At 42.6% G+C, this 26,656-nt stretch overlaps 2 protein-coding genes across 3 annotated transcripts in view; one reads left to right on the top strand and one right to left on the bottom strand.

Moving 5' to 3' along the window:
- COL4A2 (collagen type IV alpha 2 chain) overlaps positions 1–23,229 on the bottom strand; it is a 135,315-nt gene extending 112,086 nt beyond the window's left edge. The window contains exons 1-3 of one of the 2 annotated variants that reach the window (XM_072342918.1): positions 23,140–23,229; positions 22,827–22,930; positions 22,632–22,692 (exon numbers count right to left, since the gene is read on the bottom strand). In XM_072342918.1, the coding sequence (XP_072199019.1) occupies positions 22,632–22,692; positions 22,827–22,870 (105 nt within the window). In that variant the 5' untranslated portion in view covers positions 22,871–22,930; positions 23,140–23,229. Of the gene's footprint in view, positions 1–22,631; positions 22,693–22,826; positions 22,931–23,028; positions 23,069–23,139 lie in introns of those variants that run through there. The other variant, XM_072342927.1, reaches the window with a different exon arrangement.
- A 117-nt stretch (positions 23,230–23,346) lies between these two features.
- The window catches only part of COL4A1 (collagen type IV alpha 1 chain), a 107,367-nt gene continuing 104,057 nt past the window's right edge, over positions 23,347–26,656 (top strand). Inside the window, exon 1 of the mRNA XM_072342939.1 lies at positions 23,347–23,485. Within this exon, the coding sequence (XP_072199040.1) occupies positions 23,423–23,485 (63 nt within the window). The 5' untranslated portion in view covers positions 23,347–23,422. The remainder of the gene's footprint in view (positions 23,486–26,656) is intronic.

The following is a 26,656-nucleotide window of genomic DNA, read 5'->3' as shown; positions in this document are numbered from 1 at the left end:
GAAAGAACAGGGAAGTGTAAAGATTTATTTATTTAAGCCCTTTCATTTGATTCATTGTTCCTGTGGAGGGAAGCACTGCTCAATAAGAGTGTAATTTAGATTGCCAGATCTCTGGGTGGAGGCTCAAACTCGTGGTGTTTGTTTGGCTCTCCGGTGTTTTTTTCTTCTTGGTGAGGAGAGTTAAAAATCAATGCTGACCTATATTGCCTCTTGTCAGAGGAGTTCCTCTTACATTGAGTTCCTTTCTGGGTTAGACATCATCTCTTTTCCTGGATGACACTGGCTCCAAGGAACCAATACAGACAAGCAAGTACCAGATCTAGAAGCATAACTAACTCATGGATGCAAAGAACAGAAATTTATCATCAGGACAGTTCAGCCAGGAAAAGCTGCTGTTACAATTGCATTGTTTGATCACACTTTTGCCTGCAGAAGCAGCTTTTTCTATATGGAAAATGGAAATTGAGAAAAGCAAAGACTTTGCCTTTTGAACTTTACCTATACCAGGGGCTTTTGGCAGCAAGAAATAACTTCCAGTGAAAACTGAAATTCCAAAGGAATATATTCTTTTTGGAGAGCTAGCGGTGAAACTCTGCAGGATTTTCTGCTTTCCCATAATAAAACTTCCTCGACCTCTAACACCAGAACTATCTGTTCCTCCAAGAGCAGAACATACCAATAAAATATTTACTGTCTCAGAAAGACGTTGGCAGTGATTTTCATACCATGCACATTCTGACTCCAGGAGTTCTCAAGAGCTGAGTGAGGGTGCCTCCTGGACAGCTGTCAAAAGCTGGGCTTAGCATGCCACAGGAGGCGAAAAACCCACAGGAGAACTGCTGCTGACCCACACCACTCCAGGCATGCCCCACCCCACGTCCACAGATCAACCATCATCCTCCACCTTTGATAAAGATATCCTCCCTATAAGGGCACTAGGAAAAGGTCCTGCACCAGAGGGAAGTGAGCATAGAACAGGCTGTCCAGGGCAGTGGTCACAGCCCAGAGCTGCCAGAGTTCAAGGAGCGTTTGAATATCACTCTCAGACACAGGGTTTGGATTTTGTGTGGTTCTGAGTGGAGCCAGGAGTTCAACTCAGTGGTCCTTGTGGGTCCCTTCCAACTTGGGATATTCAGTGATTTTGTAATTCTTTGCCTATGTTTCTCTAGTATCTCCAGAAGCATTGATTGTTTCTAGTTTGCAGTCCTGAAACAATCTTACCTTGTTTCATCCTAAAGAACCTCTTCTTCAGTAGGGTAGCACCCCCAGTGCATATTTGGTGGTGATTCAGTCCCTTAGCGGAGCATACATACTTGATTTAGCACTGCTCTCCATAGTGCTCTTGTCCACATTGACTAAAAAACTCTAGTTGCAATTATATCATCTGAAAAACTCATTGAAGTTAGTGTGACTAACCACTCCCATTATGCTATTTCTTAATAGCATATCATGCTTCCTTTATTAATTTTTAAGCTGAAATTTCAATGCAATGCCTAAAAATGCTTTCTTTTACTGGTTTGTTTGTTTTTCTTCCTAGTTCTTGGGCCCAAATAGCAGAAATTGTAAGCGGTAGGTGACAGCAGCAACAGTATTAAAACACATAAAAGTCTCTGAACAGCCAAGGCAAGGCTGGGAAATAATAGTTATGATGTGTTTCATATATATATATATAATTGATACATAGCATTCACTAGATTTGAAGGAAGAGACTTCACAGCTTTGACTACAAGACTTAGCTCTATACAGCCAACTAAGTGACATATCCTCCATGTAAAAGCAAAGTAAAAACCAATGGTATCCAAATGACAGATAACTTGAGTTAATCATTTCTTCTTCCTAAACACAAAAATCACAGAAAGACACCCCTTAGATGTTTTTCACTGATGTCCACTACACATTTGAAATGTGTCTCATTTTCTTTTACCTTAAAAATAACACATGCCTTCAGGAGAAAATAAAAAGAAGTCTTTTTTTCCATGCCTCCCTGTTGATGGAAGGCGTCTGTGCTCCATGACATCTTCTCTGCCCCAGGGAGGCATGATGAGCTCAGGAGTCCTCATGAGCCTGCAGGCCAAGGGAACAGAGCTGCAGGCCATGAGGTTTGGCAAAGCTGCTGCAGTCTGCAGTGTACAGCTGGAGCCTGGGGACACTGCTGCCTTCTGTGTGAGATGGCTTGCCAAGTGAAGAGGCGTTTCAATGGGTGGGTTTGGTATCCCTTTGCTTTCTAACTTCATTGATATGTCAGAAAGAAATTTGGCCCTATTTCAACTGAGTTTTTTATTTTTACAAGCCAGACTAAAGAAAACTTGGTCTAGAAGCCCTCTCCAACAGATACAGGAGTCCCCTAACATACTCAGCACTGTGGATGTACTTGTGCCCCAGGGCCATGTGGAGCACTTGTGTTGGCTGTCGCAAAGGCTGCAATGCCTGGGTCAGTGCTGCTGCCAAGCACAAATTCCAGATGCTGAGACACAGGATGTAACAGAAGACAAAGGAGGCAGTGATCCCTCCCAAGGAGAGTTGTTTCACTAAAACCTTCTCTACACTGAAGTTCTTTTCTCCTGTCATTCAGTTGCTCCCCTTCTTTAGGACATAGCAGTACCTACTGCATTAGGAAACAGTGTGTCACAGAGTATAGGGAGCAGGTTCCTGGCTAGTTCCTCTCTTGCCCATTTGCAAAAGAGGGAATGCTGCTGAGAGCTCTCAAGCTTCTGTTATCTCTGACTGATCCTTGGAGAACAGCCGGCAGCAAAACGAACTTCCCAGGATGGTTGAATATCAAATAAATACGGGTTGCCTAGACTAGAGAACAGCACCACTATGTCTTATCTTCTTATGGCAAAACAAATTAGTATATTCTTCATTTCCAACTTGATAAATGCAGACACAAAGGGTATGTGGGGACAAAATATCATATTCTTCTATTTCTTATAATTACTAAAGCTAAAAATCTCTGTAAGCACTGCATATTCTAAACTTAGAAATACAAGGACTGCAGAAAGGTTTCTGGAACTTAGTTTTCTAATTAAATAATAGGAAAGATAATTCCTTCCATCTTTCCTGTTTTCCTACAAGTCTGTCAGCAAGTAAATGGAAACAAAGTTGTAGTTAAGAAACACAACTGAGTAACATCCAAGTTTTTTTTAAAAAGAAGAAACTACTGAACTGAAAGAGACTGCACTTCAGCATTAAAGTAGTATGAGGCAATTCCCTGCTTTGCCTGGATGACGGCAACAGTGCTTGTCCTCATAAGGGCATGTCTGTGTCCTTTGAATTCACAAATTTGAACTCTCAAATTTAAACCTTGTCTTATCCTTCCACCACGTGTGCTCACACCCACAGCACACAACTCCAGTGTCCTTGCCTGAAGCTGCAGGTACTCTATAGGCTTCTTTGCAGACTGCTTCTGCAAGGGGTAACAGCAAGAATAGGTACTTGTAATTTTGCCTACGCATGGACAGTGGTTAAAGTGGGTAGAACTGGAAGACAACACCTCCACAGGGTACAAGTGTATCACTTTCGAATACCATGCATACAAGGCTACTGAAAACTAAGTAGTCTGGGAAAAACACACAAGGCCGAAGTAGAATGAAAACAGGAGTTCTGTCCATTTGGGTTGAAAAATAACAGTGCTAAACATTTGGCTCCCTAATGTAGTCTCAGTCACAAAATAGACACCAAACCAGCTGGTTTGTAGGTTGACTTTTGGTATCAGAGATGTGTTCCGTCATTTGTGTCAGCCCATGAAGGAAAAATGTTCATCAGCACTAGTCCCGAGCCTTGTGTATGGAAAAGCTATAACAATAAAGCAGATAATTCAGAATGTTCATGCCACATGACTGTCCTAAAGAAGAGGTAGTTGTCATGGGAAGACTGGGTTGGAGGGAAAAGTGGGATGACTTCAAAAAAGCAGAATTAGGAGATCTAAAATCTCAATGAACACAATCAGAAAAAGAAGTATAATTTGACTGCTACTCACTGTACTGATTGCACTAAAAAAAAGCAGTCACATAAACTGACTTCTGTGCTTCTCCCTTTTTTTTTTTTTTTTAAAGCAAAAGTATGCTAAGTAGCTTTAAACTTATCTCTTATCTCTATGCTTACTGCATATGGAATTTTCCAGAGGAATTTCTCTAGCAGATGTTTTTAACTAGAGCCCTAGTAGGGGAAATAAATATCAGTGTTGTGACACCATGAACCCAGTTGTCATTATTAGTGATGAGGAAAGATAACTGCCTGCCCTTAGCAAGAGTGTTCTGGTGGTCTTGATAAAGCCTACTGAGCAGTCAGGGAAGCACAAGTATTGCACCATGTGCCTTCAATATACAACAAGCCCCAGCTAGTAACACCAATTATCAGTGGAAGATTTCAGAACCGCTAGCTATGTTCTGGAAAACAAAATATCTGGAAAAGCAAATTGCCTCTCACCCCATCGGAAACTGAGAATGAAAGTCTGGAGTCCTCAGATCTTTAGGATGGTAATAATTTATCTTACATAGGAGTTTCTCATAATTAAGCTACTGCGGACAGACAGGGGCAGGGAGGGAGGAGCTGGAGTCAGCATTTTGTGCTAACCATGCAGCTTGCTTCTTCGAGGCTGAGGAGGGAAAGCGCCTGGAGGAAGAAATTAAGAGGAAATTCTACAGGGAATTTTGTAAGATTTCCTTCCCTCAGTTTTCACATGGAAGGTGACCTGAACTCTTAAAAGCAAAATAAATGCTCTGTGAAGCCTTGTATAAATCAGCTTCACGTCAAAAATCTTGCCTTTCTAAGTGCAACTCTTTAAAGAGTTCCTATGGAACAATTTAATATAATTAGTTCCATGCAATCTGCAGAACGCCTCTACTAACATGCTGCTTTTGCAATACCAGAAGTAAAATTGAGCATGACTGAACTCTTTTCCTGCAATGTCACGTTGCTATACAAATAGCAACCGGCTTCAGGCTATGACACTGTGCTGCCCTTTGGGCCCAGGTTATCCTGTGCAGGGTGGCTGCTCTCTTGAGCCCCTTTGCAAAAGCAATGAATGGAAACTGTGGGTGGTAGGCTCCTGTGGTGCTAATGGCCAGGGGAAAATGACAAGGGGAGGATGGAAAGGAAAGCAAGACCAAGAAGTGTAAAACTATTATATTTCCACAAAGCTCAAAGGAAAAGGATAAACAAAGCACTATTATCCCTTCTGTTGCTACTTTTTTGTTTGTTTGTTTGTTTGTTTGTTTTCATTTTCTCAGTTTTTTTTTGTTTTTTGTTTTTTCACGAGGTTTCTTTCATATCTCTGTCTCCTCGTCATTCTTTAGCAAAAAACTGCCACGTTGAGACATGCTCAGGCTTAAAAATGATTAAAAGATACAGCAGACTCTACTTATCCTCACAAGTGACTCTTTGTGACGAGACATGTTCCTGCTTTCCTGCTGACCACAAGATATGGTACTTCGCCACATGGCAAAAGAACTTTTCTTCAGCTTATGTGTTCCCTCCTCCAACACACCTGTACAGCTGCAGAGTGAGGAGGAGGGCAGAAGATGTCTTATTACAGGCACATGACCACAATGCCACATTGCCAAGATTTGCCCTGCAAGGTGAATACAAATGAAAGCCTACAAAGACAAGCTGAAGCCAGTCCTTTTCCAAATCTGACTTCTGTGAAGGATCTCAGGTTGGATATTTACTCTCAGCACTACTTTTTCTACTATGAAGGGGAGAACCTTGTATGAATGAGTTTCTCAGGTTGACAATTTACAGCAAGTTGGCAACAATGCTTTCAGCTGTTGGCTATTTTTTATTGGCTTTTCTAGGCAATGTGGAAAAAATTATTGGATTACCAGCAAGCAAAAGGAGTGATGGATGTCTGCAGCATACATTCAGATGCATGAAAAAAAATGTAAGAGGCTAGTAATACATGCCTGATAACATTTCAACTTACTGGAGAACATACACTTCCTTGCCCTAGGTGTGGAAAGTTTCTTCAACAGCTTTCAGGAGATCCTTTTATTATAATATAACCATTAAATTTATAGTACTCAAAGAAAAGCTTCCTTCTGCTACTTGGGACACCTCCCAGGAGAACCTGGCATTTGAATGCCTGACTCAGTAAATGCTTATTTTTGGTAGTATAACCAACGTTCCAGCAATCGTGTGCTCTCCGTTTATTTCTGAAGAAGTCTGGAATTCTCTATCTGTATGGTGTTCTTTCGTAGGATGAAAAAAATTACCTTTCTGAAAAAGGAGATTTTGAAAGATACCAAATTTTGTGAGCAATTAGAATATAAATAAAAGAAATTCATGGCAGCGATCATTTCCCATGCAGAATGAGTGACACATATTTGACAAGCATGTACAGATAGAGAAAACTTTCTCTGACCAACCCATTAACTTTGTTCCAGTCAAGATAACCTTTCAGAAAGTACCTCTTCTATACAGAAAGAAGGATCTCAGCCAAATGGTGTAACTTTATGAAGTGGTCTTAAATAATCAGTAAACCTGAAACTGTCTAAACAGTTTCTTTGTATGTTTCTTTGAATTACAGCAAAGATTGATGTGTGCAAATGCATGCAAAAATAACCACTTCCAAAGAAACAACTACTTGGTTGCATGTTACTGTTACAAGGTGGAGGTCAACAAAACAATCTCATGATTCTGAAAACTGTATACTCAGAAGAATAAACAGTCTCCAGTCCTCTTGTATCCAGAGACAAGGACTTTACAACATAATACTATCTAATGAATTGAAACGGTAATTCCATTTTGAAGAACTACTCAAGAGCTACTGTACTTTCCATACACACTGTACTTTCCATACATACTGCATTTGTTTGTTTCCATTATTTTATCAAGAAAATTCAAGTTAAGCAACATATAAGCTCCATGTTCCATTCCCAGTGTCATCCTTATTAAAGACAATTAAATATTCTAACTCATGCAAACTGTTTGTAAACAATGGTAAACAATTTCCTTATTGAATGAGATGACCACTTTTCCTAGGTATTAAGTATCTCAGCTTGAGTTTCTCTCTTCACACTGTGAAGTCCCTAATAGGAAACAATAAAGTAAACAACAGAAAGAGAAAAAAGCACCAAGCTCTATGCTCGCTTAATTTAAATAACTTAGCTTAACTTTAAAGAGGTTAATTGCAATAGCTTGGTAGCTTTCCTGTTTGTCTCCAGAAAATACTGCAGGCATCTTAGACTACATTGTATTCTGAGCTATGGAATCTCCAAGCACAGATAATTTAATATGAATGCATACACGCATAAAGAATAGATGCTGCCTTGCAGATCAATCCTAAACTCTTAATAGCAGCTCATAACAGAACAATACTCAACTTTTCATCCTGTCAAAACTATAAAGAAAATGCAAACATATGAAGAGATGTCTGCCTCTTTTCTTGTGGAGCTACAGCCTGCCTTCACAGTGGTCCACATACTGCTGTGTTGTGCTGAGTGGAATAATCTACTGGTGACACAGGAGTCACCTTATTATACCCCAAAAAGGACAAAAAAGACTTGTGAACAGGGTTTAAAATCATACTTCCCACCACTGTGAATTTGACAGCGATCATAATGGCTAGTTGAACTGGATTTACATTTAGGATTTTGTCACAGCACAGAGTAAAATTACGTTAACTAATGAAATTTTAACCTTAAAAAGAGTCAAGTTAAACTGCCCACAGTAACAGTGCCTCAGCTGCACTGCAGACACCAAGAAAGATGATGAAATTACTATCATCAGAGTAATGTTACACTTGTGGAAATAGGCTGATGAATGACACATACCCGATTTTCTGGATTTCCTTGTACTTGAAAAAAGTCTCAGCTAAAACCTTGCATTAGTGTTAGTATAGGACTTCTTTATTCGATGTAAAGACACAAGGATCCAAAGCTGAAGAAGATAGGATCATTGGTTAAGTCATCTTAAACTATCACAGCTGTCTTATGAGGAAGAAAAGGCAAGAGAATTAACAGGCATTCATTGCATACTGTAAAGAGTAGACACACCAATCTTCAGTTACTATTTTCAGCCTAGTACACATAATAGGACAAGAGGGCAAAGGTAGAGATTAAAGAAAAACGAATTCCATCCGTCAGGAAGAATTTTTCACATGAGAATCATAAATGTTGGAACGCTCTATCAAGTAAGGTTAATGAGGCTACAAGCTAGCAGCCAAGGAACATAAAATTAGATGGCATCATGGGTGGACAACAAAAAAGGAAGCAATTTTGTAATTATCCTGAAGAGAAGAATGCTTCCGAAGCTCCTTGCATACCAACATACAGAGCCACATTTGCCTTTCAGTAACACCTGCAAAATCTGATTGCATTCCTTAGGTGAATTACACAGCATCAGTGACAGGACAGTCTGGTCCATGGGTTTTATAAAATGTATGCAAGAAGAGAAAGGACTACCTTTTTTTTATGCATGGAGATTTAAACATTACATTCATTTTTCCCATTTGCTGTATTTTGCATCTTTCATCTATAAACCTACAACTTAATAATAATAAAATAATACCTAAAGAACTATGAGAAGAAATATTCTTGAAACTTTTTTAATAAAGTAATATATACAAAATTATCTACACGACTCTTAGGCTTGATAACGTGCAATGTTCCTATTATGAATCATGTAAGAAATTACCATGCAACAAAATCAATACAATGTATCTTAGAAAGTTTTGAACTGAATGCTTGGTGAGTGTCAAGGTGAAATTTCAGTTAAAGAGATGTCTGGATTTTGGTGACATTCCCTTAATGACTGTTTCTTCATGCGCTAGTTATAAGTTTTAGAAGTGACTGGAAAAAAGTATAGAATCTTCACTAAGAAAGCTAACTGATGTCACAGAGATGGGGCACTAAACAATATAGAAAACAACATTGTGGGTTTTATATTAGGATGGGAGCAATGAAAGTATGTGTTAGTTCTGTCCCTTGTAGATTCTTAATTGTAAACATAGAAACACTGGGCACATGAACAAGATTTGTTTTCAGGTTTTATGTCTTTCCAAAAAGGATAGCAATGTCTTGATAAACTATCATTTCAGCATGGAGTCCCAGTACCGTACCTCAGAGAAAAAGAGATAATACAACATTTACACCCAAAGCTGAAGGGAAGAGAGATACGCAGGTTAAGCTGAATTGATAGTAACAGTATCTGTGGTCTTGCTGTGACTGACAATTTCAAAAACAAATGCATGAGGACTTAGAGAAGAGATGCAGGTAATGGTCAAAGACCTGAGAAAAAGGCTTCTGTTTAATGACAAATTACAGGGGGCTAATTTATGTAGCTTTGAAAGCAGGAAATTATGCTAAGGCTTCACAGGAAACAAGCAATGTGGTATAGTGTCATGAGGCTAAAATGAATAAAATTCACAGCTGGTTGTTAACATAATCATTATTTAAGTCAAACTCCAGGCAAAACTTCACCGGATGATAAAAAATTGAGGTCAGAAATTTGGGGACATATTCTGACTCACTCTTCAAGAAACCTATTCTGAACTTCTGGCTGCTAGAAATTAAAATCTGAACATGTTTATGACAAAACATTTCTCAGCTCAGAGAGACAAATATGATGTACAAAAAACAGAAAGCCAGAAAATGTATATAATGCTAAGTCACTCATTATAACCTGAGGGAGGCTAGGAAAGCAGGACTTCAGTAACTATTAACATGAAACCACACTGTCAGCACACATGGGAAGCATTTCTATTAATTGTTACCCCGAACACTTAAATTCAGTTAATCCTATTGTGTGCTATTGCATCTCTCAGTAACCAACAGAAAACATTGAAAGCTTACTGCCTCATCCCACATGTGCTCAAGTCCATTGATTCCATGGGGCTCCCTACAAATTTGCTGAGATCTCACTTTAAAACTGACAACACAGACCACTTGATAGCACCAGCTTAAAAGAGAATTTTCTGATGAAGTCAGCGAGCTGTTCTACTTGAAAACTGGTGGCATGCAATGCCTTTCATGAAATTGCAGTTAATCATTACAAAATAGTTAAGCTTGGGAAGTATTGTGTTCTCAAAGTGTTTTGACTCAAAGCAATTGGTCACAAGTCCTTAACAAAGTATCCAAGTGCTGATACACCAAGATCCCATACCACTACGTCTTTACAAAGCAGGCTGAATATGGTATTTAGAAACTAGGGACAAGTTGGGAGCATGTCTGACACAGTGCATGACAATGCAGCAGAGAGATCCAAAATGCCAACCTTGGGCAAGGAATCTGAACATCGGGGGTTGTAATACTCTCCTGCCTTGCTGCACACCTTCTGTGTCATGTAGACTGGGGACTGGCTCACCTGCACTGTAACAGCAGCAAGACCAATACCACCAGCGCAGACATGCAGTAAGCCCTGACTTGCTTGAGCCCCCTACTTATCAGCCACAGCTCTTGTTTGGGGTTAATGTTTTAAGGCAGTCTTCTGTATGGCTCTGCCGCTGAGGAGGCTGATGGATGATTTGGAACCCATGCCTGAAGGAGAACTGTGCGGTCAGCATTTCCAGGTCTCCTGCAAGCTCAGTCCTGCAGCAGGACTCCTTGTGCAGCTGCCCTCTGCTTCTGCTTGTGAAATTCTGGAGCCTTCCCTTTTCACAATTCTCCCAGCTCTCTGGTATTTGTCTTTCTGCTTCTGGATGTGCAGAGATTTTGGGAAGAGACCATCAGATCAAAAGGGCAGAAGGCCTTCCTGCTTGTGCTCCGGGGCACAGTCTTTGCGTACATTGCTCATTGTTGCTGCTCAGAACTTCTGATGAGGTTAACAAGGCTAAATCAGAGTTTAATCTAAAATCTTCTCATAAATGTCAGAAAAAGAGAAAATTTCTTCAAACTATGGCTAAACCGAGTTGGTCTTTCATCCAAGAAAGAAAGAAAGAAACAAGCAACCCCCTTGCACTTTGATTTAAGTTCAGCAGTTTCTTACATACATTTTCTTCTTTCATAGGCAAACAGTATTCCCTTCTGGCCTTCTCTCTTGCTGAAACAGCTTCAGGGTAATTTGACTGGATGACAAAATGCCAACATGATAGTCTCAGGCCTGTCTTCTCCACTACTAAGAATAGGATTTTTCTCAAAGAGTAAGTTCTTGTTTACAGAGAATCTGTACACAGTGAGATGGGAGTTAAATAATCTTGGGAAACTCTTTCTTCAAATAACTCAAAAAACCCTGATTTCTTATGTGTAAATGGATTTGGGAAGATGGTATTTCCGTATAGATGAATAGATTACCATGGGATTCCCCATTATCATGATAAGGAGCCATAATCTCACTGCAGACTATGTCTAGAGGGTAAATAGTGAGAATACTTGGCATGTGTATTTTTGAATCTCCTTATCTCCTCAGAAAGATGAACTCATTGCCCATTATGAACTGTGCTATACTATGAAGTTATATGTCTGCTTGTCTTAATTCAATATTTATTTATAAAGACCTGGTAGGGACAAGGCTAGAAATAAATGGCAGGGGTTGGACTCAGCCTACTTCTCTTTCATAACAAACGGGAGCCTTACCTCAGTTCCTCTCTTTCTTTACAAATGTTATTGGTTTTAAGGAAGACAATGAATGATGACACAGAAATAACAGGGAAATTGCATTAACAGAAAATGAAATATCTTGATGAAGTAGTACAAATTACATTTTTAAGTGGGGATGGTATACTTCGAGTGAAACACAAAGCATTTTTCAAATGCCAATAAGCTTTCTGATTTGGTCATAGTTACTCTGTTGTGTATCCTTCCTTGGGAAAAACAATAGACAAGGTGGCTCGAAGTTTGAAGCCCTGCATAACTTCTAAGCAAAACAGGATCACGTATGCACGTTGCTGTAGGGCTCCTGTGGATTCCTCGTTCAGGCAAACTCAAAACTATGATACCAATCTTCAAAACGATTTACAATCCAGCTTCAGGCTACCTTACTAATCACCCATCTACTCAATGGTGACCCAGTGTGATACAATGCCCTAAGGGACAATACAAACTTCAAGCAAGAGATCAGAGTTGTGAAAGCAGAAGTAAAGTTTTCTTGAAGTTCTCCAACATCTTTGACTAGTGAACACAATTTATCAAGAATGGCTCCAATCTTATTCCCATGAAGGCAAGGAATTCCAAGTTGCCCTTCTTATGTAGACAAATAATCAGAAGATTAGTATTGATCAGAGCAAGCATTGGATGGATGGTATAAGATGTTTGGATCTTGATTTAATGTCAATAATTTCAAAAAGGAAATCAACTTAAAGAGAAATCTAATTTTTTCCAGATTATTCCCAAATTCCTCAGCCACACAAGTTTATTTGGATAACTACTCTTTGGAAAGGATTCAAGTATATTTTGATGCATGGAAATATTAACATATTCGACTCCTTTGAGACCAATTAAGTTTATTTAACTCAGAAGAAACTGTACTGACTGCTTTGTTCCTTGTGTCACTAAAAGGATGGAATCCCAAGAAGTTCTCTCCATGTTCCTCCTGACTGGGGCAAAAGCTAAGCAGGCTATCCTGTAAAGGAAAGGTTTTTTAAAGGTAAAATTAACAGCTCCAGAGATGAGGCGTAAAGGCTGTGATCTGAAAAATAAATCTGAACTATTGCCATAGAAAAGGAATGGAAAAGTAAGAAGCAGATCTAGACTGGAAACTGACCCAATGTGACTGACAACTGATAAGCCCCACTTAACAACAAACGAGGACAATTAAACCCCCTGCCTTTGACTTCTCAGTTAGTCATAACTTTATTCTATAAACAGAAGGTAAAAGAGCACATTTTTTACATTCTCCTCTTCTGACCGTTCCTTGTAGATACAAAATCTCTAGGGAGACGGAGACAGATGGAGGAGATGTGCTGCAGTTCTCATACTTTTCAAGAACAGATCAAAGTGCACTTGGGAAGTGCAATCTAAGCCAGAAAATGAGCCAAGTGCTATGTCCTCAAGTCACCGTCTTTCCTTGGGGAGGACTATCTTTCCCAGCACTTCGGCAGAATGAAAAGGGCTGGTGAACACTGCAGGGATTCTTTTTGGATTTCACTTCTTTTGCAATTTTGTTTGCGACCTGTTACTATTTCAGTGCGTTGACATGCTTATTTTTGTCCATTATTTTACTTACATGACACAGATAGAGACCAATGGAGTATCACAATGCCAATAAACGTCACGTAATCTTCAAACAGAACTTTCAGGACAGGGTTTGTTTTTATGCAGCGTTAATTTTCTATTCAAGCATGCCACATAGCAATACAGCCGCAAAGCAAGTCACAAGTATTCAGACTGCTAACTGCTGCCTGCATTTTCTGCATCTCACCATAAAGCAGCTTAGATCTTCCATTTTGCTCCTATTCAGGTAAAATTATCCAATTCACAAAGTTATGCAAGAAATGAGTGGAGCCCTGATTTCCAGCCAATTATTCTGAACTGAAGCATCACAGTCTGAGGCAAACACATTCTGTGTTTACATTAATATATGATATACTCCTGTGCTCTATTGCTTGACCGTCTGCATTGTTTAGCTGCTGGCAAATGTCCCTTGCATGGTTCTCACTTGGGCTAGCAAGCTTTTGCTTGCTTTGCTTCAGCACTCTGTCAAGACATTTCTCATCACCATCTAGGGACCATGGGCAGTCTGTAAAGGGCTGCCCAGTTTGCAAACTGAAGAGACTAATTGCAAGAGCTAATGACTACTATGGACATGGACAGACTGAGCCAACTGTCCACAAGGGCAGAGAATACACCTTGGGACTCTGTGGTTTGCTGTGAAGGACACAGCCAGAGAGGAAGCAGCTTGCGAGCTTTACAGAGTTTAAGGGATAACAGATGTGCTGGCTCCCTCATAGATGCGTACAGCAGACAGAAGATTTGGGCAACTTTATGCCTTCTCTGACTATGCACCTGCAAAAGCACCTGGGGAAAATTCAGCTGCAGTCCCACACTGCAGGGGAAATGCTTAAATTTCCCTGCTTGCTTCCTTCTTCCAGCAAGCACAACAGAAGGTTTTCCAAGTGTCATGCAGAGCTGCCTGGGCCATTTCCAGCGAGCTGTTTCTCTGGCTCCCAGCTCAGGGAGATATTCCGGCTTCCCATGCTCCACAGCCCCTGCGGCTATTCCCAGCCCTGTGCGGGAGCAGCATTCCTTTCTGCTCACTCCCTGTGTCGTGGCTGAGCCTGGGACGCCCTGGCAGCCCCGGTGGGCAGCTCCACTCTCCTTCCACAGGGGCTCCCAGCGGCCTCTGCGCACATGCGTTCAGAGTGCTGTGAGACCATTACCAGGTGGCTGAACATCAGTTGCCCGGGGTCAGTGGGCCTGCCGCCCGAATGTAACACTCCTTCCTTCATCTGCTTGTGGTATGCAAGAGGGGTTTGCAAAAAGCCTGCTAAGCTCTCCCAGATTCCCATATCCACCTTAAGAAGTGATTTTGCTCCCCACAGCTGCAAGGCTGCGGCTCTGCAAGCACAGGCAGGACCTGAGCACGTCATGGGCAGCACATTACTGATGTGTACAAATGCTTTTTTCTCCCCTCACTTTTTAGTTTTTGACCACCCCCAGGTTTGTTTCCACCCCCATGTTTCCATAAGTTGGCCATGCAGTGAGATGGCTCGTGTCCTACTGAGCCAGAGGCTGCAGTCTCCTGAGGATGAAGATGGGCAGAAGAGTACCCATGTGGCTCTGCCTGATGCAGCCAATACATGGGCTCTGTGAGCCACATCACAAAGAGCACTCAGGTGCTGTACCTTAGAACAGAGCTGCAACCAGAGACGGTGACTGTTGTTTGGTTTCTTAAGACCTAAAGAGAAAGAAAAGGGGAAACAACAATGAAAGCAAAAAACCTTTTGGCAAAGCATGACACATGGAATGGTTCATGCTGTATCCAAAATACCTCACTCCGCTTGAAATACATTTTTTCATACAGACTGATTATGTCATCAGAAGGTAATTTTAATCAGCAAAGAACCTCTAAAAGCCTTAAGAAGTAAAAAGAAAAAGCATAGGTGGAATAAAAAGATCATAACATGGCTTCACAAATGAATAGCAAAGGGAGGTTTGGGCACGATCTCCATCTAAGACCTGCCAAAACCAAGCCAAGCCCTATTTATCTGAATGATCTTCACATGCTGACTTCAGAAAGCTACTTCAAAATAAAGGTTAGGATCACTTAGGAATAAATACAACTTCTGAAATATCCTAGCAAGTGTACATCACTGGGAACAGATGTGATCTAAAAACCCTTCAGAACTTGCACATATAAAATGATGTAAAAGAAACCAAACACCTGCCAGTAACAGAAAACACAGCATAGCATAGCTATTTGCGGAACCTCTTGTGATACAGAGCAAAGCTCATTACATGGGATGGCATGACAATTTGCTTGGAAAGAAAGCAGTTAAGAGATAGCATGATTCCCTGATACGCAAGGACAACTCTTAGTGCTCATATGGAAGTGTTTCTTTCCTGTTTGCTTGTTTAATGTTTACTTATGTGTTAATAGAATCGTCCAACAGTGAAAACTTTAATGGAGATCCTTGCCTTGGACATTAGAATATGGATTATAGTGGTGAAGACTTGGTGCTGCTTGGTGCAACCTGTGGTGGGAGCAAGCTGTGAGCTGAGTACTATAGAAGGGAGGCAAGGAGAAGCAGAGCTTAGCCCCTTTGGAGACTGGGTCGAATCTTTTGCTGTGGGCAAAACCCCCACTGCCATCAGCCAGACCTTTGCCACAGGCCCTCCAACTCCTACCTGTGGGCTGATGTCTCGGCCTCAGCCCATCCCTCTGACCCTGCTGAGTGATTCCAGCAGCATCTGATTGCAGGGACCATCCCCAGCCTTGCCCACCTCCCCACCCTGACTGCCATTTCCTGCCCCTTACCCTGAAGGGCATCATCTTGTACTGCCCCTGACTACAGAAAGCCTCTATTCCTTCTCCCTGGGCTATATATCTACAGAGATGGCACAAAAATGTGTGTGTGCTCCAGAAACGTAGTAGTTCAGTGAAAACCGTAATGGTGGAAAAGTAGAAACTGGACTGAAAAAATAAAAATAAAATTGGAAGATCCAAAGTATGTGTAATTACTTATGCAAGCACCAATTTGCTCATTAGCTTCTCTACAAGAGCTTTCCTCTTGCTGCATGTTGCTTCTATGGGTGGAAACAATGAGATGCTCTTGCACAGTAATGATCCACACCAACACTTTCTACCGCCCAATAGGCACAAAAAGGGCACAAGAAAATCAAGATTATCGGACCTTAATCACTCAAGAAATGTTTGCATGATATAAATCACATTCTTTCACCATGAGCTGAGTCAAATGCTGATGTCAACTACTTGCTGCAATTTGCAAGAAAATAGCTGTTGATAAACACCCAGAATTACTTTGAATTTTACTGTTTTTTTGCTCCTCAGGAGCAAGCAGGCTATTGTAGAGAGTAACATATTCGTTTTCTAAGGGAGAAGGGGAAGAAAAGCTGTAGCCTTTGGCAAGCAAAGGCATCATATCTGTAAACTACGAGATCACCTCTGAATTCTCCAAGATCTTGGATCAGTATAATGCAATATGAAGAATGTTCCACTCCTTGCCTTGGAAAAACAAAAGCAAAGAACTGATTAAAACTACCCTCGTTTCATGCGGGAAATTAACTAGTGCAAAACCAAAAAGATTCACTCAAAAAAACAACAACAAAAAACCAACTCACCAAAAAAAACAGCAAAGCAAAAAAAACCTGTGCTCTAAACTACTGAATCAAAATGATTATAATACATCTGTCAGTTCACATACATAGCAGAATAAGCCACAATGCTGGTTTACATTTTGGCAAAGTTGATTCTGTTTGGACTTATAAATCATTTGTTTCTTTTGCACAAAATCTTACAAAAATAAATGTTAGGTTTAGAGTCGTAACGCATAAAGACTTCCCGTGGTGCAATTACTACACAATAAAAGCCAGATGTGCTACTTTTAGAAGTTTGTGGAAATGCAATGTTCAATGTTTGAAACCACTTTGGTTGCATCCAGAGAAAGGTGATAAAATAAGATGCTTTTTTTACATGATGATGTACCATGACAGGATTCTTGTCTCTCAGTGTCAACACTTGAACCTCTGAGAAACACGGGAAGCTGATAAAACTGTTTCTTCCATCAAATGCAGTGCAGCATGACTATAACACATCCCATTTATAGTAAGTCTAAAAAACAGATTCACACTGAATATATAATCACAGGCATCCCCTGAGCATGCCTCTATCTACTCATAAGAAAAAATGAGCAAGGGATATATGTGTGGCTCTCCATTGAGGGATTACAGAACAGAGACATGCACAAGAACCTCTTTCTCATAGCAAACTCCAGGAAGACACTACATACTGCTTTTGGTGTCTCTAGTTCCTGAATGAATAGCTTGAACCAGTACTAGTATATGCCTATATATAAAGAACTAATTTAATCTACATAGACATTAGTAGAAGTAGTTCTTAAATCTGCCTAGAAGACTGATTAATTCATAAGAAATTGGGTCGAGTACTGGTTTCATAGATAAGACAGCAAAAAAGAATTTCATGAAAGCAACTGGGAAATAGCAAAGAAACTTTCTTATTGATGAGTGGAACAGGTAGCATATGAGAAAGAAAGGACCAGAAGTAAGGAATTGATAGCTATAGAACAAGACTCTGTTTCCATAGACATAATATTACAGAGAGCATTAGTCTGCCTGATATCATATGGGTGCTGACAAGTGAAATCCTGCCTCTGGTAACAGGAAAAAAGCCATAAAAATCTCATTTGGGCAGCCATCCTGCTGCCTGTCTGCAGCATGATGCTCACTGACACTCAGGATGGTGACACCACTGCCAGATCCAGGCACGATGGTGACAGTGGAAGTGAGGGGCTCTGCAGCTGCCTGCAAGCCACTTCCTTTGCTTGGGACTCCTCCCAGTTCCTTGACAGAACTGCCCCTTTTACACATATTTGTGACTGAACATAGAAAGGGTCCTTTCATACTACCCAGTTACTCTCTCTGTGTTCAAAGAATTGGTGAATAAGGTGATCAGATATACTATGATGACACTCCAAATCTATTTTTTTTCCCCCACATATCATTATTCTGTCCAATTTTCTTATCAAACACCATTGTTACTCAAAGAAAGATGAGCCAAACCACTCTCAGTTAAGCAGACATAAACAGCGCTTGTCTGTAAGCAACAAGACTGTCTGAAATCACCTCACTGAAGTGCTGAAATGATGTTCTGAAACAGGATTACCACGTTTCTCTTTGGGGGATCTCCTAGATGGAGTTATCTTTCAAGTAGCGCGTAGGAGCAGAAGTTGGTATGTTGGATTAACTACTCCAGGCATGTCTAACTTGTGGCCCACAGGCCACATGCAGCCCAACACAGCTCACGCTGTGACCTCCCCCTGCCCCATGTCACCATGGCAGCAGAGTTCTATAAGCCCTCTCTTAGCAGAGAGAAATATCCCTCACTCCACAGTCACACCTTATTTATCCAATCGCTTTTTGCAGTATGTACATTTGGGAACAACTGTTCTCAAGGATGAAGTATAGGAAGAGTAGAATTTCAGCAACAACCTCCGATGAACACCTGGAGAGCTCACTGAGAACTGCAACCACCGTCATCAAACCTGACACTGATGAATCATCATCACAAAAACGTCAGTTTTACAAAAAAGAGAGCAATAAAGCCATATGCTTTAATAATAATAAAAAGTTAAACATTAAAATAAGTTTTGTTACTTATATACATTAACTATCTTACATATTTTATGAAGTGAATCTTAGTGTATGCATTCACAGTAGACATGTCCAGAAGGGCAGGTCGAGTGATTGCTCCACCCTAGCTTCCTTCAGCCTGGAAATCCTGGGTCAACATAAACAGTCCTGCATACACCAGACAAAACATTTGAGATGGAAAGGAGCAGGACACATCTGGGAAAACCTGGTTTTATGATAGCTGTAGAGCATTGATGTATAATTTAGAGCATTGTGCTAGTTATCTCATTTCACTATAAAACCAATAGAAAGACGTACATAGTAGCATTGGTTCCATCCATTCTTATTAGGGATTGCTGCTTTTCTTTCTTAGATGCCATTCTCCCTAATGCACCCTGTTACAACATCACAGAAATCAACAGAATCTTATTTCATTCACTACTTTGACTCTATTTTCTTTCTATATAAATCTCTCCAAACATCAATACATGCTTTTTAAAATACATGACAGTTATGATCAGTTACTCATAGTTATTTCTGCATATGTTATTCTAACTTTCTCTTAACTTCCTTTAGTTTAACATTCACTCCCTTCTTTTCTGGGATTCTATTGCTCCCACCAGCATATAGCTTTAAAAAAGGTAGTTTTCATTAGGAGCGGTCTGAATAATATTCTAATGGAGCACCAGTAAGGTAATCAAATATTATAAAACTACTTAGAAAGAAGTCTGGTTTGGGAAAGATGGCAGTAAAAAGAAAAAAAATCAGCTTTATCAAAAGGTATATTCTCTGAGAAGAAAAAGAAAGAACCATATTTTGGATGCAGTATGCTTGTGGGGACAGAAGAATAAATCTGTGAATGTGGCTAAACCTGGATTAGTGAATACAATTTAAGACAGATGAACATCTAAATCTACAATGTAAGAAACTTCCAAAGTTATTCAAGGCCTTTAACATTGCCAGCCAGTGTATGCCAAAGAGTACAGAAGATAACTGGAGCCTTATCCACTCCAGTTGGCTCCTTCTCCCAGTATTTCCATCCAGGGATTCCTCTTCCCTAGCCCTCTTTGAGCCAGAAGCTGCCATTCCCTCCTCTCACCAAAGCCACCATTTCTTCTGCCTCAGTCCTTAGTTATTCTAAACATCCTTTTTCTTCTCAGTTCTGAAACATCCATCCCCTAGCAGCTACAATAGTCTGCCAGAAAGATGCCAAGTCAAATTCTTTGGGTTCCCCTTTTTATCTGTCCGTCCTTGCTGGCTTCCTCCTTAATCTCACCGCAGTGTCTTCACATATATAATTTCACTCATTCAGCAATGTTTATCCCCAGCAACTGGAACTCATTCACATACGTGGCTATCAAACTCAGCTGCTCTGCTTGTGTCATTACAGGCAGAACAATGATTTTTTAATCTGGTCCTGCAGACTTTAATAATTCATAGCATTTCTTTTTTAAACCCAGGCTAATAAAAGTCTTCATAGCACTCACACGTTAATTTGTGTAACAAACTGTAACAGGTCAATGTGACAAACGTGATGGCAGTATGAAGAGAATGGGGGTTTTCCTGACACACAGAAAACTTGGAATTCAAGCCTTCTCCTCAGTCACAATCCTTATGCACTAAATGAATCCTGCATACAACTGCCAGCCACCCACCCACAATTCCTCAGGTGATGTTGCTGCTTCCCACACAAGCCTGCTGTGTCACATTGCAAATACATTAGCAGGCGTGAGCCTGAAGGAGCGAGCGACCCCCTGTTCTCTCCCCCTGCTGCTTAGCAGAGCCAGCCCAAGCTTCCATGACTGTGTGTGGGGATCTGATCCGAAGTTAGCTCTTCCCACTCTTCTCTTTTTGAGGACTGGTTAGTTTAAACCAGTAATTTCCCAGTTCAGCTTACCATGTGACTACAAAAAGATCTGCGCTGGGTAAATAGAGTTGCATATGAGCAAGAAATAGGGTAAGTATTTTGGTAGCAATGCTGCTCTAATTTCTTATGGAAAGATGACCATACTTCATCACTCATATGCACAGCAGCACTTCACCTTCCATACAGCTGCCACTTTAAAGATGTTAAATCAGGGAAAATGGATCTCCATACAGGACACCCAACTACCATAAAAGGGAGACTATTTTGTAGAGATTCAAGCAGCAATGGCCAGACTGCATCCACTAATTTGAGAAGATAGCTCACGTACCTCTACTGTATCCCTCTATGCTAACTCTGCAGCCTACAAGCCAGAACATGAAGATATATGAGTCCGTGCTTTTGCTAAAGCTCAGGTATCACACCACACAATTTGCAGCACACCTTCACAAAGAAGAGGCATACCACAAATGATGCCTTTTTATATCAACTAATCCCAGTGATTTCAATCCCTGGCTTACATTGTCATCAGCCTGCTCCACATACAACAATGTGTGGCAATACTGTCATTCACTACACACAGCTCAGCAGAAGGATGGGTCCACCAAAAGATCAAAGGATCATGGCAAGGAAAATAAGCATGTGACACTTGAGTTCTTAACTCAGTGCCTTTCCTGTGGGACTGTGAGAGCTGCCTGCCAACTTTCGCTTTGCCACAATGGAAATGATGCACCCCAGCACCCAACAGCATTCAGACACCAACAGCCCAGTGCAGACCTAAGGGCCAGCTGCAGCTTGTGTGTGAAACCTGTATGCTGTGTCACCCTGCTAGCTGCAAAACCCCTAGTGTTTCCCAATTCTTAGTGTATTATGCCTAGATTGGCCTACGTTTAGAAGGGGACCTTAAAGATGATTTAGTTTCAACTCCAACCCTTTTCACTGCAGACACGTAACCACATAAAAAAGGGGTAAATGCTCCAGAGTGGGATTAAAATATAAGTAGGATAGCTCTTAAGAAACATAACTGAGGTTCAGTTTATTCTAGTGCGTGTCCAGGGAGCACTGACAGACATGGCCACAAGCCAAGACTCTGCGACCTCCCAGCCCACAGCAGCCAGGCCTGATCCTAAACCTACTTACAATAAGGAAAATCATCCCAGTGAACTCACCAAGCACTGGGACAGGCATATGCAAACTCCTCCACTTCTTTCATACCCTTGTGACAATAATGAAGAGCTAAAATAACTTCTGCTTATAATAAACAACTCAAGCAGGTACTCATGATCACCTATTACAGCATTAAACTTAGTTTTTATTTTTATTTTTAGACTTAATAATCATAGAAGTATTTGAGTTTGAGGGGTCCATTAAAGGCCATATAGTCCAACCTCCCTGCAATGAACAGGGACACCTACAGCTTCATCATGTTGCTTGTCTTGTCCAGCCTGACCTTGAGTGCCTCCAGGGTCAGGGCACCCACCACCTCTCTGGGCAACCTATGCGAGTGCCTCACTATTCTTACTGTAAAATACTTCTTCCTTATATACAGTCTAAATGTCCCTTAATTTAAATGATAATTTATTTATAAACATGCTTCTCACTTGTCCAATGAAGCCGTGTCTTCAAATTCTCAGACCTCAAATGAGGTCTGTACAGGATTAAACACATTTCACCTGCAGGTTCACTTCCCTCCCCACTCTGGCATCTCCAGCACTGCATTGCTGTCTCGCCCACCTGCCTCGGTGCTTTTCTCATGAAAATGAAGACGTCTCGGGTTTTGCTTCTAATTGCTCGCTTTAACAAATTAGCCATCCCGAACAAAAGTAATTGTGGAATCCCTCAAGCTACCTGACAGCGAAGCCCCGCGCTTCTCTGCTCAACATCACCTCGCTGAAGGCAGCAATCTGTAAGGCTTGCAGAGATGATTTGTGGGTTGTTTCTTTAAATGGCATGACAGATAAACCATCTGGCAAAGGGAAACGCGGCTCCCCGCTTGCAGGTACCAAGAAAACCGCCCTCTCTTTCCCTCTCCCCAGTAAAAGCCAACCCCAGTACGCGGTACTTACGGCATCGACTCTGCCGGCCGACAGCACGACCTCCAGCAGCACCAGCAGAAGCCCCACGTCCCTGCGAGAGAGGTGGACAAAACTCAGTGCTGGTCAAAGCGAGCACAACACAAGCACGTGATAAATCCCACAACAAAAGGTGAATACGACTTTAAAAAAGTTGCTTCCAACAGCCCGCCGAGCGCATTTACTTACTGACAAACAAAAACACGCGAGTTGGGAAGCGGCGAGAGGTCCATGTTGGTTCCTACCCAGCCGGGGGGTTCGGCTCAGGGCTCGCTGGCTCCGCGCGGCCGCCTCTGCGAAGCAGAGCAGAGCACAGTCCGCATGTAGCGCGGGGAGCGGCCCCTCCGCAGCCACGGGACGGCGGTGCCCACGTCCCCCGGCCCCTCCGCACCCGCTCCGCACCGCAGCCCGCGGCGCTCCGTGCCCTCCCGGGCGGTCGCGGTGGTGCGGGGCGTGGGAGCGCCGCGCCTCCCCCCGCCCCCCCCCCTCCCCCCGCACCCACCCGCGGCGAGAGGAAGAGGAATAGGAATCGCGGCCGGCGTAGAGGGAGCGCCGTTGCACCCTCCCAGGGTCCCCGCCCGCCCGCCCGCGGGGAGGAGGGGGCTGCCGCCGCCCATCGGTTACGGCGCGGCCAGTCGCTCGGCCCCGAGGCATTGCAGGCGCTGCGGCCGGCACGGAGGGGAGAGGCGTGCATGCGGGACCGGCCCCGAGGAGCCCCCACGCCGCGCTGAGCCGCCGGCACCCCGCCGCCCAGGGACCGACGGAGCAGCGCGGTGCGCGATAACATGTGGCGTTGGCTGGGCTTCGGGCTGCTGCTGAGCGCCGAGCTCAGCGCCGTGTCCGCCGCGGTGAGTACGCGGGGGCTGCCCCGGGCGCGGGACGGGGGACACGCATGGGGAAGGAGCAGCGCGCTCCCGTCCCTCCGCTGCGTCCATACAAGAGGGGAGCGGGGCGGCCAGGTGGGCTCTGCCTCGCAGCGGAGCCGTGTGTGGGGCTCCGACCGCCCCACTGAGTGCGGGTCATCGGGCAGCACCCCCGGTTGGGAGGGGAGGGAAAGCTGTGCCAGGCTGGACTTTGGGCTGCGAGTGCATCTCCGAGGGAAAACGAAGTAAAGCAAAGCTAAAAGTTAAGTTTCTCGAGGAAAAAAAAAGTAAAACAAGAAGGGTTTGGCTGCATGAATTCAAAGCGTCGTGTTCGCTGCCTTTTAAGCCCCGTGATGGGCAGCCGACTGGAGGCCAAAAAAAGGATTCTGATGTTAATGATTAAGTTCAGCTTTGGCACCTTTCCCTACAGAGAGAGATTCGGCCACAGACATGTAAAATCGAAAGTGTGCAGGGAGCCTGAACGTTTTGCTAAGGGAGCTAATTTTATTCCTGAGATACTGGCTACCCTCTGCCCTTAAGTTAAAGGACCGTTTCCTGGTACTCCCAAAGTATTTGTGCAGTTCCTCGGACCTTCAGTCTCCTAAGCAAAGGCAGATGACATCGTGGTGTGAACTAGGTCATCTTTCCTTGTCTTTGGTTTCTTGCACTGGGCAGATTGACACTGTAGTAGTGAAATTTAGAGGGGGATAAAACTTGCCTGGACAAGGGCAGATGGATTTCTGTCACATTTCCTGCCTTAAATGCAAGATCTGGGACTTTAAGCAGTGAAGGATGTACCAGAGAGGGTAGTTTTAAACTTTTTCTGCTGAAAGTAAGTTCTATATTGAATTGCTTTCCCTGCGTGACCATGGGGATGGTATCTGTGCCTTGGATCAGCTGAAGTAAGAAGCGTGCTGAGCTCCTGTTGCTGATATTATCAAGCTCACTGTAGTGGCAGTAAATCACTTGGTGATGCACCTTTTGGATGACTCACCCCTCATTTGGTGTTAAACTTTTGGGATATAATTCATTGGAATTAAGTAAAATCTTTTGAGGTAAGTCATTCATGTTTGAATTCTGAGTTCGGTACTTCTTGAGGTATAAGCGTCTATCAGTGACACGTGTTCCCACCTTGTGCAGTTCACGAAGTCATTGGGTAAACCAGGGCTGTCTGAGACAGAGAACTGTGAGGAAGACATGCACATCAAATAAAGATGGAAACTTCACTGTCAGTTATACCACCTCAGCTCTTCACTAGTAGCTCAGAAGAAAATGTTTTTGAATGGTCTCATGTATACCAGATAAACTGTTGTATTAAATTCAAGAACCCTTAAGGTAACCTGGAGCTGTTAGTTACACAGTGGAGATAACACACAATTAACTCTTTATGTTGTTACGCTTGGCTGTTCCCAATCAGTGCCACCACCCAAGTATGTCAAGGAAGCCGAGCTCCTTGCAATTCTGTTACTGTAGACAAGCATTCAGCCAAACACAGTGAGCTACTGCCCACCTGACAGATCCTCCTCTTGCTTTCAGAGTGCTGACCCAATCTGGTGTTGTCCCCAGACAAACGTGCTCCTGCTGCTCCCTTGCTCTGTTTTCATATGGGCAGTGTTGGAGAAGGGCCGCGTGGCAAGGCAAGGTTGCATGCAGTGCTGTTTGCGATAGGCTCAATGAAGCAGCTGTTGTTCTCCTACAAAAAAGTGATGCAGGTTCTTTCCTGCCCTTAAACATTTTGTATCAGCTAGATTACAAAATAATCATATTGTGCAGCTACTTTCTTATCATACTCTTTTTTTCACTGAGTAACTGAGATTGGAGGCACCTTGGAGAAACATCTCATTCAACCCCTTGCTCAGAGCAGGCTGCTTAGGGCCGTGTTCTATGGGGTTCTGAGCATCGCCACAAATGTAGACTGCATAACCTCTCTGTGCAACCTGTCCCAGTGATTGGTCACCTTCACAGTAGAAATGTTTCTTCATACGTTCCCATCACAGTGCTGCAGGAGCAGCTGGCTGCTAGCTTGTGACTAGTGACTGACTAGCTGGGACTTGAGGTCTCATCTGCGAAGGCAGACGTGACAGAAGCAGCTCGTGCACTGCTGTGTGTAGGGGTTCTGCATAGTAACAGGGCCGACAGTAAAAATTTTTTTATTGCTGACATATTCATGATTAAATACATAGAAGGAGATTTGGAAGAACTGCTCCACAGAGGCATTTGGTGCGGCAAAGCCAGCGCAGAGCTGTCTGCTGCCAGGATCATATGCCTAGTGCAGGGCAGGGACCTTGCCAGGGAATAATATGGCACTATAAAGTGCACTTACATATGGCACTAGCTCGTGTATTAGGTGCTGATCAATTATAATTGAAATATTAATTATAGCTTGTTCATGTTTTTGTGCTGTTCTGTATTCCTCTCAGGAAGTTCATTTTCCAGTTTGTAAGGAGGTTAGAGAACGTAAGACAGGGCACCAAATTACAGTATTTTCAGGTTGGGATGAGAGACTGCTCTTATGTAGTGGTTACACAGAAGAAAGTTGTTTTGATAGATCTCTGCGGGGGCTCTCATTTCTGACACTGTTCGAGCTGCTGTTTCCTTTGGAGAAAGTCTGTTTCCTAACATTCTTACTACTTGGTTGAGAGATGCCAATGCTATGGAAATCCTGCTTTCTCATCTTGATACCTTCTCCACACCACTGTGGATGCATTTGTTGTGTTTTCCAAAATGAAGCAAGATCTTCTGGCTGTGTTTAAATACCAGGGCAGATCACCCAGGCCATAGGTGGGCTGGGTGCCAGCAGGCCAGGAGACCCTCAGTCCTGTGTAGGCCCTGCCTGGGGTACGTGCCTGGTGCTGGCTGAGCTGGGCCTGCTCTTCTTCATGCCCCCAGTTGTGTGGCACACACAGTTCTAGGCCAAAGGCACAAAAATCTAACCAAGAAACTATTGCTTCCAATTAGTCTGGATGATATCTCTGTTCTGGTTTTTGTTAGAAAATGGCTTATTGAGATGAAGAAGTACAGAGGAGGTATACCAAAGGCAGGTAAAAGAAGTAACTAAAAAAGGTTGTGTGACTGGCAGAGATACATGTGGGTATGCCTTTGCCAGTAAAATCAGGCTAGGCTGGACACCTGCCTTCTGCTGCTGTTTATGCCCAG

Source organism: Excalfactoria chinensis, chromosome 1, assembly GCF_039878825.1.
Source record: "Excalfactoria chinensis isolate bCotChi1 chromosome 1, bCotChi1.hap2, whole genome shotgun sequence".
Taxonomy (NCBI): Eukaryota; Metazoa; Chordata; class Aves; order Galliformes; family Phasianidae; genus Excalfactoria; species Excalfactoria chinensis.
This window is presented reverse-complemented; position numbering and strand designations above follow the sequence as displayed.